This window comes from Littorina saxatilis, linkage group LG2 (assembly GCF_037325665.1).
Source record: "Littorina saxatilis isolate snail1 linkage group LG2, US_GU_Lsax_2.0, whole genome shotgun sequence".
NCBI classification, from domain to species: domain Eukaryota; kingdom Metazoa; phylum Mollusca; class Gastropoda; order Littorinimorpha; family Littorinidae; genus Littorina; species Littorina saxatilis.
The window spans coordinates 78,587,568-78,602,591 of NC_090246.1; the positions used below are offsets into that span (position 1 = coordinate 78,587,568).

At 40.6% G+C, this 15,024-nt stretch overlaps 1 protein-coding gene across 1 annotated transcript; it reads right to left on the reverse strand.

The window, feature by feature from the left end:
* Window positions 1-12: 12 nt before the first annotated feature.
* On the reverse strand, window positions 13-14,979 carry LOC138959796 (LETM1 domain-containing protein 1-like). Its single transcript, XM_070331409.1, has 9 exons — window positions 14,763-14,979; window positions 13,595-13,749; window positions 12,890-13,002; window positions 10,872-10,951; window positions 9,867-10,053; window positions 8,589-8,690; window positions 8,008-8,142; window positions 6,268-6,364; window positions 13-4,305 (listed from the first exon to the last, which is right to left on the reverse strand). The coding sequence occupies exons 1-9, from the start codon at window positions 14,846-14,848 to the stop codon at window positions 4,166-4,168; spliced, it is 1,095 nt and encodes a 364-aa protein (XP_070187510.1). The 5' UTR covers window positions 14,849-14,979; the 3' UTR covers window positions 13-4,165.
* Between the last annotated feature and the right edge of the window lie 45 nt (window positions 14,980-15,024).

The window sequence follows — 15,024 nt, forward strand, 5'->3', positions numbered from 1 at the left end:
CAGGAGCCCACGTTTAGTGTACATGAAAGCACATTTAATTTTCATAACCTGCATAGGGACAAAATGCTAAGCTGTGAAATGAAAAAAGGACTTCCAAATAAAGTCTTTCAAACCATACAAATCCGAAAGCTATGGCCTAATGGTTAAGACGTCAGCCTTCCACGTAGGAGGTTCAGTGTTCAAATCCAGGCCAGGCCTGGTGGATTAAGGGCGTTTGTGCATGAAGGCACAAGACCAAGTATAAACAGTAAAGATCCAGTAATCCATATCAGAGTTTGGTGGGTTATAGGAACATAGAAACACCAATGCTTCCTTTGAAAAATGGAGTATGGCTGCCTAAATGGCAAGGAAAGGATTGGTCAAACACGTAAAAACACGAGTTTACGTGAGAGTTGCAGCCCATGAACGCAGAAGAAGATGGAATCACACAAATCTAGGCTTGTATTTGCTTTCTTTTGTAGAAAAAATCTTAAGCACACTAACAGTTTTTACCTTCAAAAATACAAAATGAATATGTTTATGAAAGGCCAAGTCTTGGATGGAAATGCGTGAAGACATGCAGTTCTAGAGTCAACCAACACTGATACAAATACAGAGTAGGAAAATGCAAAACTATCAGCAATACACATTTGTATACAACACTATCTAAAGAGTTGAATTCAACACACAACTTTTGCTTTGTAAGGGCACTTGCCAAAGCATGGTAACGAAGTGATACATTGCATAGAGCTGTAAACATTAAAGCCCCTATAACCTACCTCCTTCAGCAAGTAATCCTCCACAACCATTCGCTGCACAAAATCACATTTGCTTTACCATGAACTTGGCTCCGTTGTTTTAAGCAGTGTATGGTTAACCTTGGGCGAAATTCAGGTTCAAGCATTGCAAGTGACACTGAATGTGTTTTTTGTTTTATATAAAACTGTCCAGGCGAACTACTTTATAAATGCTTCAGCTCATGATGGAAATAAAGCTGATATTTAAAGTAGCTGTTAAGTAAGTCTGAAGAGATGCAACACATGGACACCAAAAACTGAAGTTAACATCAGAAGAATCTTACAGGGTGACCTAAACAAAATGCAACCCTAAAAATTGTGTCGGGGATCGACTTAAACAGTACAAGGTTTGAAATTGAGCGGTACCCAAACTAACTGGATTTAAGCCCACTTGATTGTTACCTTTTGAGTAATTCAAATGAGTATACCTTAATCAACATTAGACAATCAGTGACTTGAAGCAATTACAGTCAGGATCAGTGCATTTCCAATGGATTAATGCTTTGTCAGATGAATTTTGACCGATCTTGCGAAAGTGTATCTTAACAATGAGGGGGTTCACTTTTCCAGTCAGTTGAGTTTAGCAAATATTTTCATAGTGGTTGAGCATGAACTTCAGTTCGTCCACGCCCATTCTACAAAGTTTTGAGTCCGTAGGCAAAATGGTCCGACATTTACGTTTTCTCCACAATGAGTTCCAAATTACACCTCTGAAACTGTCAATGGCACGTCAACTTCCTGCCTAGGAATTGACCTGAACCTAGCTGTAACTGCTTTCTTCAGGTCATCGATGATCTAGGGGGTGGCGGGGGTGTCTGTGTATACTCAGACATTCAGATAATTTTTTTGTTTGTTTGTTTGCTTAACGCCCAGCCGACCACGAAGGGCCATATCAGGGCGGTGCTGTTTTGATATTTAACGTGCGCCACACACAAGACAGAAGTCGCAGCACAGGCTTCATGTCTCACCCAGTCACATTATTCTGACACCGGACCAACCAGTCCTAGCACTAACCCCATAATGCCAGACGCCAGGCGGAGCAGCCACTAGATTGCCTATTTTAAAGTCTTAGGTATGACCCGGCCGGGGTTCGAACCCACGACCTCCCGATCACAGAGCGGACGCCTTACCACTTGGCCAACTGTGCCGGTCTTCAGATAATGTAAAAGGTAAAAGTCGGGAGGGTTTAAATCAGGTAAGTATTGCTACCGCTCAATGGCAAACCTCGTTCTTTTGAGTCGATCGCCAAATTTGGAAACTTTTTTTTAAATTGCACAAAAGTCATACCATTTGATCTACAAAATTGTGGAAGAGTCATGCATAGACTGAAGTTTATGTCCTCCAAATATAAAGTGATTCGGTCAACAGATGTAGAAGTTATTAGCAATTTTTAGGGTTGCATTTGTTTTTGGGACACCCTGTATAACATGTATACTACAAATCTAAATGAACCATCCTGACATTTGTTCAACATCTTCGTACACATGCCTTTTCATCTATATATGCTCAAATTATGCTCTTCACATTTCACTGCACTGTCATATCCCAAATGCCACATAGGAACAAAAAAATCAACAATTCTTGTCACAGCTTTAACAATCACATCAGCTTTCTTTCTTTCTTTCTTTATTTGGTGTTTAACGTCGTTTTCAACCACGAAGGTTATATCGCGACGGGGGAAAGGGGGGAAATGGGATAGAGCCACTTGTCAATTGTTTCTTGTTCACAAAAGCACTAATCAAAAATTTGCTCCAGGGGCTTGCAACGTAGTACAAATATTACCTTACTGGGAGAATGCAAGTTTCCAGTACAAAGGACTTAACATTTCTTACATACTGCTTGACTAAAATCTTTACAAAAATTGACTATATTCTATACAAGAAACACTTAAGGGTAAAAGGAGAAACAGAATCCATTAGTCGCCTCTTACGACATGCTGGGGAGCATCGGGTAAATTCTTTCTCGTCCCAACCAATATGTCTCCCCCTAACCCGCGGGGGGTATCACATCAGCTCGAGTGTGGTTAAAATTGCAGGCACAACAAAGCAAAACGATTTGCTGACCATGAGAATCAAATAAGATGCATGAGCTTTACAGTAACTCTTAAACGACACTTGCAATGGTTTAATAATGAATCTTTGTTGAATACATTTACAACCATCGCCAAATATTCTTTCCATAATCAAAGTCTGTTGAAAGTAAAAATTCTGCTCTGTCTTCATTATCACAGACAAATGCAGAGAAAGTAGTTAGTATTAACAGACCTTTCTCTCTTCCCCCTGTCTCACACACCCACAGTTACAATTGCAGGCATATTCACACAGAACAAGCACATATGGGGGCCCGGTAGCTCAGTTGGTAGAGCACTGGACTTGTGATCGGAAGGTCGCAGGTTCGAATTCGGGCCGGGACGGACACGGGTCAACTTTATGTGCAGACCCAGAGACGGAAGCCATGTACGTCCCACCCCCGTGTCATCACAATGGCACGTAAAAGACCTTGGTCATTCTGCCATAAGTGCAGGTGGCTGAATACACCTAAACACGCAGACACCTGGGTAGCGCGACTCCGTTGCTGCTAGCTTTCCACTGGGAGGAAGCGACCCGAATTTCCCAGCGATGGGACAATAAAGTAATGAAAATGAAATGAAATGAAACATATTGCACACCACTAATCAAGTTCAAAATCATCAGCTATCACACATGCGCTCACTCCTGGTCTTCCCTTTATGCTATACCAGCAAAAACAGTTGACAATCATTTGTGTGAAACAAGGCAGATCAGCGAGTAAGCATCTGCACATAAACATTCTGTTTCCTATACACATTAAAGCAGATGTGCAGAGGCTAAAGGAGTATACATGTACTGGCAAACATAACAGGTAGCTAATTCTTCTCTCAACCCTGCATGTCTGTTCTGCCTCAGAAGCAAAACAGTACATGATGAAAAGAGACACATACACACACACACACACACACACACACACACACACACACACACACACACATAAACACTCACACATACACCCACATGCAACAAATAAAACGTAAGCTGATGGAAGCTGGACATACAATCCTTTACATTATTATGGGAAGTATAGAGGAATTTAAAACATTTACAAACATGTTAAAAAAAGAGAGAACAATAACACAATGCGGATTCCTGAACAGAATAAGACAATTTTACACCACAGACAAATGCAATTCACCCGAAATGTGCTGCACACTCAAATCATGGTGGAATGTGATCACCAGACTTCTGACTGAAGTAAAAACCTGCAAATCTGCAATGGCTTTCAAACAAGTGGTGAGGGAAACAGCGTGTGCCACAAACACAGTTAGCTCTTCATTTTGGTCAGAGTTTGCAGAAGCATCTTTTTCATAAGAACGATCACATCGACGACGACGACCCAGATGATCGATGCAGCTGGCGGCGGATTCTGTACTTCCATCCTCCCATCAGTTCGCGGTTGGTTGGTTGACAGAAGGCAAACAAGAGAGGCAGGTGAAGTAGCATGGAGACGCTGTGCTCTGCAAAAACACAGTTTTCATGAAAATGTTTGACGTTTTGTGCTCATGAAAATGGAACACAGATTTCTGTACACGTCATGTGTACATCTGTTTGTGTGTGTCTGTGTGTGTCTGTGTAGGCTGATTCTTTGATGCGTGTGCATAACTTCCTCTGATGGATAGTGATGTAACTGTCAACACTCTTGTGTTTTGTGGTTTATGATAAGCTTTAAAGCCATATGTACTCGATGACTATACACGCTAATTGCTTTACCAACAGCTGGAGACAGACTAAATTAAGTTCCCTGCAAAATATTGTGGTCTAGGACCCCTTAAATGTTGAGATATTTGAATTTTCATTTTGATCTGGATCGTCCTATTTATAGATTTGGCAACACATGTAATGTTGATGCAAGGGAGAGAACACCGCGGCTTTGTTGACATCCTCACTTTTTCAGAGGCTAGAACAAGCTGTAATGCATACATGTATTCAATCAATCAACGAGTCTTATATCGCGCATATTCCGTGGGTACAGTTCTAGGCGCTCTGCGGCAGTGATGCCGTGTGAGATGAAATTTTATACGGCCAGTAGATTGCAGCCATTTCGGCGCATATTTACCTTTCACGGCCTATTATTCCAAGTCACACGGGTATAGATAGACAATTATTAACTGTGCCTAAGCAATTTTGCCAGGAAAGACTCTTTTGTCAATCGTGGGATCTTTAACGTGCACACCCAATGTAGTGTTATGGTCCGCGCATGGTGACGTATCGTCATTATATGGTCTTATAATCGATTGACATCGATTGTGGGCAAACTACACTTTGTAAACACGGGAGTGCGTTAGTATGCCTTTAAGCCTGCTAGTCAAGTGCGCTATGTGCGTCAACAACCACCAAGTGATTCACTTGGAAAGTATATGGACAAAGACTTTTCTGAGTGCTACGAAACGTACAGACCTCACTTCAGTCAGTTACAAAACAGGTGTGCAGTACAGTAACCTGCGATGAAAGGACATCCTTGGAACCAGCCAAAAATGTCCCTGAATTGCAGGTGGCCTTTCATTACAGGTGTATTTTTAGTAGAAATAAGATACAGGGACAACAGGTCTCCTTTCAAGGGAGATGTCCTCTCATCATAGGGGCCTCACATCACAGGTACCACTGTAGTACAATTATCAGCAGCAAGACTACTGACTCACTACATAATAAGGCCTACCCAAACTGTGTTGTGTCTTGGCCTGCACTGTTTCCCACATGAATAGTAGAGTATCGAGACTGTGTTCTTCATTCAACAAACTGCCAACTACAACACGTCAGTTTCTAACACGTTTCCTTTGAATTTGTCAAAACCCTGTTAATTGTCTCCAAAATGGCAATCTTTTTGCTCAGATAACCCAAAACAAGGTGATTTTCACATCACAGCTCCCTCCTGCTGTCACATCCTTCCCCGTTAACAAATATAGGTACGCTGTACATGTACACGCTGAACTTTGAGTGTGTATTTATGTCCTTGACGTATAAATGGCATGCGTTGTTTAAGGGTAGTGGAACATGACAAAATTTTTAACAAATACATGTAATGAAAAACGCAACACTGGGCGCGATGTTCGCTTTTAGTCAAACGCATCATCGCAAACATAAGCACTATCAATACTTTTGAAATGTACAGCCACATGTAGGTCAGAGTATGTACTTTTAAGCTATGCATGTTTGAGTTTGATTAGGTAAGCGCAGAGTTTAGTCGTGCTAATTTTAGAGGCAACTGGCCGCATCGGGAAACTTCTCTGCAGTGGTATACACAGTCTCAGCAGGCACAGAAACTAAGATGCAGGCTGTACACGTATGGGTTAACAGTATAAAGAATCACTTACTCATTCCTCCTAATGCGGACAGTTGATCCCTTAAAATGTTCATGTCTTAGAGATTACTGACCGACACCTGACATAAATTCATGAGCCTGTCACTACAGTCTCACTCACCATCAACAAATCTGCTGATGTCGGCCCACTGTCGAAGGTACTGAATGCGCTCCCTTTTTGGAAGACCAACTGGATTCAAACCTCGCCAAAAGCACGCCTGAAAGAGAAGAGAAAAAGAGGTACAAACCCACAAAAACAGAAGAATGAAACACCTCAGACAAACAAATGACCAAATATTTTATAAACACTCAACAGCTAGGGGAACTACTTATGTCAGACACAGGAAAAAAATCCCAGAAGAGTACCATACTTCTATCTATCTATATCTATATCTTCTATATATATATACGACTTGTGTCTGTGTGTGTGTGTGTGTGTGTGTGTGTTCGCGATGCACGGCCAAAGTTCTCGATGGATCTGCTTCAAATTTGGTGGGCATATTCAGGTAGACCCCGGACACAACCTGGTCGATGAGAATTTTAAACACGTGCTCTCAGCGCGCAGCGCTGAACCGATTTTGGTTTTTCTGTTCATCTTCCCAGATCCATTCCCAGTAACTCTTCCTTATCTTCTCCAGTGTTTTGCGTTTATCTCCCTTCCTTCGTGTGGCGTCAATCCATATTCCCGTTACTATTTTTAGAAGGTCACTGTCCACAACGCTCAATCCATATTCCCGTTACTATTTTTAGAAGTTTTCCTTCGTGTGGCGTCAATCGCGTACGGTGCGCCACTCATCCAGCAAAGCCGGGTACCCGGCGAAGCCGGCGTACGGTGCGCCACTCACCCGGCAAAGCCGGGTATTCGGCTCTACTTCTTCCCGGCGAAGCCCGCTACCCGGCGAAGCGGGTATTCATCTAGTCATACATGAGGGAGGCCACCCATGCCACAACACATGTGTATATCATTTAAATGAAGTCGTGTCAATAAACTACAGTCTGGCAGGGACCTTATTTTCCAAAGCTCATGATGACAAAGTCACAGAGACAAACGTTATTCTGGAAACACTTTCTGGTATCAAACAGCAAGCCTCTATATAACTCCTCACCAACAATACCCAGCATGTCAACCCCATAAAACAAGAACGACATGAAATTTCTTCTTTATATTTGTCAGATGGGAACGCCCGTCCCCTCAAAGAAGGCGGCAGTGCGCCGCAGGTCTGTCATAGAGTTTTAGGGCCACAGGGGTGGGGTCAGGCCAGGTCCTTTTTCTAAGCACACCGTAGAGCAGGTAGGACTGCCCTGTATGGCAGATGAGAAATTTTGAGTGCATGTGATGTTTCAGGCAGTTGTGTCCTGTCCTGAGCCTGAATATCGAGACCTGCTCCCGTCGGGTCAGCAGGTAGTAAGAGTCTGTCTTGTTGTAGTGTGAGTGTTGTTGTCTCCACTTGTTTTGCTGCTTGGCCTTGACGATGGTCTTGACTTCAGGATAGCTGGTAGACCTACCCTCCTGCTCTTTTGTTGGGCTTTCGTTTGCCAAGGAGTCTGCAGTCTCGTTGCCAAGCAGGTTGCAGTTTTTTTGTTGATGTCGTTAAATTTGTTTTGGATTTTTGTTGTTGATTTTATTTATTTATTTTATAGCTGCGTTTGTTGGGTGTGCTTGGCAAGAGTGAATCTGTCAGAAAGAATTCCCAAACTTGGGCAATAAAGTATTCTGTATTCTGAAGGAATCCACTGCAGAACGGCTGTGTGGGTGGAGGACAGGTTGTTTAGGTCTGTGTTTTTGCCAGACTGAAAGGCCTGCAGGACGGACACGGAAATTTCTTCTTATAATTATATGTTCCATATTGTTGTAACTTACCCTTTCCATTTCAAAGTCAGTCATGTTTTCGATGCCTTCACGCTCCATGGCCAAGTCGGCATAGTGCAGCAACATGGCGTCATGCTTGAGCCATTTCTTTCGTAAAGACATTTTGTTCAGCTTCCCCAAGTGACGCTGAACACGAAACAGTTACATTTACTGTATTCTCACATTGGCAGTGTGTCAAAATCTTATCAACTAAATCCTGACAGGAAACAGTTACGTTTACTGTATTGATGTAATATATCAACCAAACAGCACTTTTAAAGACATTAAACAAGCTAACCTTATCAAATTTTAGCCACAGCAACAAACTCTCTTACTTCTCTCACATGAATGCCACACACACACAAACTGACTAATGTTACGCTTCAAAAGCAAAGTACAGTAACAGAATTAATCAGTACCTAATCCAGGAATTAAGATTTGTACAATTATATTTAAAACATACACTGAAACACACACAAGCACACACAAATCAGCAACAAAAGAAGAAATCCTTCCACCCTTTAGTGGGCAAGAACCTACTGAAGTAATCATCAGACTGGGATATAAGTAAACACAAAAAAGCAAAAACTCACAGCATATGCAATGGACAATCGTTCCAGATTGTAAGGGGAGGATGAAAACAAAGGCTGAATTTCCAGGACCTCTGTTACTGTGGGATGTACTGAGTGTTGCAGCTGCAAAAAACACGGAAATCACTTGTAAAATTATTTTCAGACGAACAACTTTTTTTCTTTTTTTTAAATTATGTTTTTACTTCTTTTACGTACATTTGTAAGATTACAACGACAGCAGACACAAAAGACTAAATGCCAGACTAACAACATATCTTCAAGTATCTGCCAGCCTCTGGGCTCCTACTGAATAAAAGCAAAACTCCTGAGAAATTTTTAGGGGGTCCTGGGAAAGTCTTGAAATTTCACATTCAAAATGGTGTAATCTGACGAACAGTTATAGGTTTCTCATTTATCCATAATTATCTTGTAAATCCAACAAAAAGTGGGAGCTCTGCAGCCTACACAGAGTATGGTTGTGTTTTTGTAACCTATTCTTCTCCTTCTTCTGCCTTCCTGGACTGCAACTCCCATGTATACTAGTGGGCTTTTACATGCATGGCCATTTTCCCCTCGCCATTAAGACAGTCATACTCCATGTTCAGGAGATGTATTCATGTTTTCATGTTTCTGTAGCCAACTAAACTCTGACATGGATGAGAGAATATTTTTTTGTTCCTACTTGATCTTGTGCTTGTACACACAAAGGGGATAAGGCCCTTTCTTTCTTTCTTTCTTTCTTTCTTTGGTGTTTAACGTCGTTTTCAACCATTCAAGGTTATATCGCGACGGGGAAAGGGGGGAGATGGGATAGAGCCACTTGTCAATTGTTTCTTGTTCACAAAAGCACTAATCAAAAATTTGCTCCAGGGGCTTGCAACGTAGTACAATATATGACCTTACTGGGAGAATGCAGGCCCTAGGCACTGAGGCCCTAGGAGGGGGTCGACCTGGCAGACTGGAAAAAGTCTCCGCCTTATACCCACCAGGCTCAGCCAGGATTTGAGCCCAATACCTTCCACATGGCATCCTACACTATTGTGCCCATCGTAACCTTTCATTCGTGAAGAAATAAACAGTTAATAAACTACAATGGCTGTCTGTGTCCATTGTTGTTTTTTCTTCACAAATTAAGCACAACAACAAGAAATTTGTCTCAGAGCATGATTTGCATTCATTAACCCAAAATAAAGCTGCTTACGGTTAACTAAAGAGTGGGAAAAAACATCCAAAGAAATCTGACACAAATGTAATCATTGGAAGTTTTAAAATAACTGAAGCATTAATGTCTTCTGTTACCTTTCTCACAATCTTGACGATCTTGTCTTCCATGTCAGTGTCTGAGATGTGCCGAGACATGAGATACATGTTGTCAAGAATGAACTGGAGATGCTCCAGTCGATGTTTCAAGTCACGCCGCCAGAAATCATGGCATTGCTGCTCTGTCCAGAAATGGTGAGACAGCAGTTGGCGTGGGAACACGTATCTAAAAAAAAACCAGTGATGGCGCTAATGTTTTTTCAAACTGGTACACAAACCTTTTATGATGAAAACTATCCAGAAAAAAAAGGTAGGCTGGTCATTGGAACCAGTAAGAGTCCAACTCAGAGTACTGGTTTTGTTGTTTTACCACCGAAAAAACCGGTAGTTCCAAAAATCAACCGGTAGGTTAATACCGGCAGCCAATTATTTTCCGGTATTTTCTCATTTCTACTGGTAAAATACCGGTAATTACCTGTTAACGCCAAAACTGAAAAAATCAATAAAAGTACCAAAAATGGTAAAATTAAATAACTTTAAAAAAAAATCTTGCGCCAAAGTTTGTTATTGACAATGACAAAAGCAATTACTGCTGACCTGACAAAGAACTACTGTCATGTACTGTCTACTATGGAAGTCACTTTCAGTCTTGATAGGCTCAGTCACTGACTGTACTTGCATGCTTTTTCCATCACACAGCAACCATGACTGTTATATTCTATGTTTATAGAGAAACGTCCATTAAACCAAGCATCAACCAGCAGGTTGACGGGTTGCTAATGCTGTTTTCAGTAACTGTAATTTCACATTTCTACTTGTCACTGGAGTTTATCAAATAAAGTGATCCTTGAAAGCCCTGAGAGGATAAACAAAATTCAAACACCAGAAAGGAAAACATGCTATTAATTAAGTAGAATAGTTATGGCCTACATGGCTAGTTCTATTCAAGCAAATCTGAAAAAAAACAAATTAGGTTCGGCAATATAAAGAATGGACAGAATCAAAACTAAATAAAAACAGAGGGCCAAGAAACAGAAAACGCACGCTATAGGGAATGCTCCGGACCCCCCTGGCAGAAAGCTCACAACAAGTACTGGGATGATCTTTATGAAGTCTTTGGGTACCTGGAAAAGACAATTTATATTTATGGTGCGGTAATGCTGTACACTCTATCTTACAAGAAATCAGCTTGCCCCGCACCCCAACCTTCCCCAAAAGTCTAAGTTAATTATTTCTTTGCTACTGAATAAATATTTCAACATATTCATCAATTACACGGGTAAATATTTTTTTTGCAAAACAGGGTTTAAACCAAGCTGTTTTTACATTTAGTCAAGTTTTGACTAAATGTTTTAACATAGATGGGGAATCGAGACGAGGGTGTGGTGTATGTGTTTGTGTTTGTGTGTGTGTGTGTGTGTGTGTGTGTGTGTTTGTGTGTGTGTGTGTGTGTATAATGTGTAGAGTGATTGTGTGTGTATAATGTGTAGAGTGATTCAGAGAAAACTATTGGACCAATCTTCATGAAACTTTGCATGAAAGTTCCTGGGTATGATATCTTCATTTTTTCTATAAATATCTTTAATGACGTCATATCCGTCTTTTTGTGAAAAGTTGAGGCGGCACTGTCACGCCTTCATTTTGTAAGCAAATTGATTGAAATTTTGGTCAGCAATCTTTGACAACGTCCGGACTATGGGATTGCATTTTAGCTCGGAAGCCTTTTTCAAAATCAGTTAATTTGTTTGCTCATTAAAGTTATTAAAACCAAATTTTCACTAACAGATTTAAAAATGATGGCATTGTATTCCTCGTCTTCTCCTGAATTAAAAAAATATATAGATATGTCATGTTTGCTCTAAAAATGTGCTCAGAATTGAAGAAAATAGGTCAAGTTAGTACTACAGTTCGCGTGCTTCGCGGAGACGAGCGTGACCCCTCTGTCTTCGGGTATGGTTAGTCAAGACTATCAAAATGTAGTCTCGGCGAAGACTGGTTTATGATGTTGATCTTTTAGTTTCATGGCAACAGATTGACAAAATGTTTTTATAGATATCGCTTCACGCACGTTGTTAACCTTTCATGGAGCAACAAATAAAAACTGGTCACACCTATCCAGGTTTCCCAATTGCTTCGTTTCCGGCTGATTTATGTGGAGCACGTGATGCGCACAAAAAATATTGGCGGTTTAGAAGTGTCGTCTGCGCAATGATTGCGGCGGCTTTCTTGACCGCCAAGGACGACCGCGCACGTTGTGAGACGTCATTCGTTAGACCTCAATAGATAAAGGTCATTTCTGTCTGCGTGCATGCGTGTGTGTGTGTTGTGAAATTACTGTTAAAATGTTTGAAACAGATGGGCAAACAGCTTAGGTATTAAAGATGCAGTGCCTAAGTCACAGCATGGAGAGCAAAGCTTTGTCGTTTTGTCGCAGATTACGATATAAACAGCCAGGAGCTTCTCACAACCATCTCACAGATGCCTACACATACCTTTAGTGTTGCCAGCCAAATGAAACTTCATGCGGTTTGTCAGTTCGCATTTCCCGCCAAAGAAAAATTAACATTTTCCGTGAACACGTTCTGAGGCTAAAGGCTGTGTGCAGCATGCAAAAATGGACCCACATACCATCTTTTACAATATTCTTACATCATCACACACAATGTATTGAGGTAAAGAACTCAAAACAGAAAGAATTCTCCCTCGGCAAGACTAATAGACTTCCTTGTAGGCTTTTGACGTAATTAGCTCAAGTGCAGGACTTGATTTGAGCCTGGCTGAGGGCGCCTAAGAACTGCCCGGTAGCAGTCCAACATTAATTTTAATTTTTTTGGCAGTTTTTAACTCCTCGCATGAAAGTCGATGAAACTTGAATAGCTGCTTGAAGCATGACTGAAAGCCCTAGAGGCTCCGTGCACCTGGTGTTGACAGGTCCAGTAACTTTAAAGAACAACAATGAAACATTTTAGAACATTTTATTTAAAATAATTAGAAATATTTAGTCACACGTACAGACAGACACACACACACCTGCACACTGAGAACAAATTTTTAAAGCTTACTTGGCGGAGTATCTCCAGCTGTGCGCGAGACAGTTCTCGAAGGCTGCGACCTGACCATAATTCTGTAGATACGTTGTAGTACTCTCTTGAATCTTGCGTAAAGCCACTCAGTCCTACACAGTTAGTTAAAACAAACTGATGCACAATAATATCATGACGATGAACAATCCATCCTGTCAATAGTGCTTGCACAATTTGTGAGTGTGAATATAATAATGGGCTGACTTTGTTCAAGACTGACTTCAACCAAACATACAGTACAACGAATTGTGGCAAGACTGAAGAATAAAGAAGTAATTTTATACAACATTTCAATGAAAAAAAACCTGAAAAAAACAAGGACACAACAACAACAAAATAATAACTTAACAAATAATGTGTGAAACTGAAAGTACCTTCAAACAGGTACACACACACACAAAACTGAGTGATAATCATTTTTGGTTCAAATATATATTAATGTATACACACTGATTTTAAGGTATTGATTGGCACTTTTTCAATTTCTTTCAACTACATTTGTTTGTATACATGTACATTTATATCATTGCAAGTTACCATGAGCTCTGATGAAAAGGGATGAGTAATACATGAATATTAGTTATTACTATTGTCAGTATCAAAGCAATCGCTTTTTTCCTTCACTGAAAAATAATGACAATAACCCGAATTAATTTCTGTTGCAAAAAAAAACCTAATTCTAACCTGTCTTAAAGGTTTTGTAGATCTGGAAGACCGTAGGGTAAGCTTTTTCTAGCCTGCTAGAGGATGAATTGATAATTCCAAGTGTAGTGTCAACTAAATAACGTTTGATGAATCCTGGACGTTTGACCTTGTCCTCTGGCACACTTGAACACAATCTGAAAAAAAGACAAACAGCTGACAAAAAGACAAGTCATGCATTGATCTGGACTAATCGCTAAATATTGAGTCGCCTTGTGGTGAGATATGTGCGCGTTATAAATTCTCGTATTAATATTATTATTATTATTATTATTATTAAGGCAGTCTGCATTGTGTGCATCCAGGTGATTCTACAGCAAGTCAATGTTGCCCCTATAAACTCTTTATAAACATAGTACTGATGTTCATGTTTTCCAGTCTGCTCATGAATGACATCCATGATCAGTAGAATAGCTCATGCCAGAAGATCATGAAAATGGAGTTCAGCTGAAAAGGAGCCCTAGCTGTGCCTTACATATATATATGGAGTCACTGTTACTTAAATTGAAACCACTTGACTGATTGGTACCATGCAATTGTGACAGGGAGACTACTGTGTCACCCTTCACAGCAGACTCTGCAGTTGTCGGCGGTGGAAGAGCATAGCTACACACAAGCCTTGTGACAAGGAGCCAGTCGACTGTAAACATGCACAAATTACTGAACTTCTCCAATGTCAGTTCAAATAAAAAGAAAAGTTGAATCTGAAGAATAAATTTAAATAGATCCTGAATAAGTTTAAAAGCGGCACCAACCCATGAAGTTCCTAGAGAATGAAGTAATGCTTTGTACTTCTAGGCCGCGAGGTTTACTCTATATTATATTATAACTGTCTTAGAAAAGATGGGCCTACACTCCAGGCCTATAATGCGTCCAATGAACATTCTTGGTATGCTAGTGGTCACACACACAAACACTGCTCGCGACTTGATGAGAGGGGTCTGTATTGTGAGACTTTTTCTTCAGTAAAACGACAGCTGTTTGAAGTTGTCCAGCATTTCACTGCAAGAATCACCTGAAGCAGACGATCTTTTTCAGAGGAGGCCCAAATCAAAGCTTGCACGACCACGTTTTCTTTGCGCTCAGTCAAGCATATTGCGTCTTCCGATTGAGATAGTAAAGAAACACACAAATAGGCAGTCCTGCTCACCTGCATCCAAACGATGATATTAATGGATACAAAGTATCTCGACGAGCAACAGAAACTACCCGAATTCTCACTAAGGAAGTTGCCATTTTGAGAAGGCAATCCACCTTTTCTAACCACTTGCGTTCATTTAATTGTTTTCTTTTGCAAGTTTGTGAAAATGCTGTAAACAGTTTCAAATGACTTACTTCTGAATTTTTGCTTTATTTTACAAAGAAGTACTAAGCTATCGGCTTAAGAAACTTTCAATGTCGTACTTCACTTC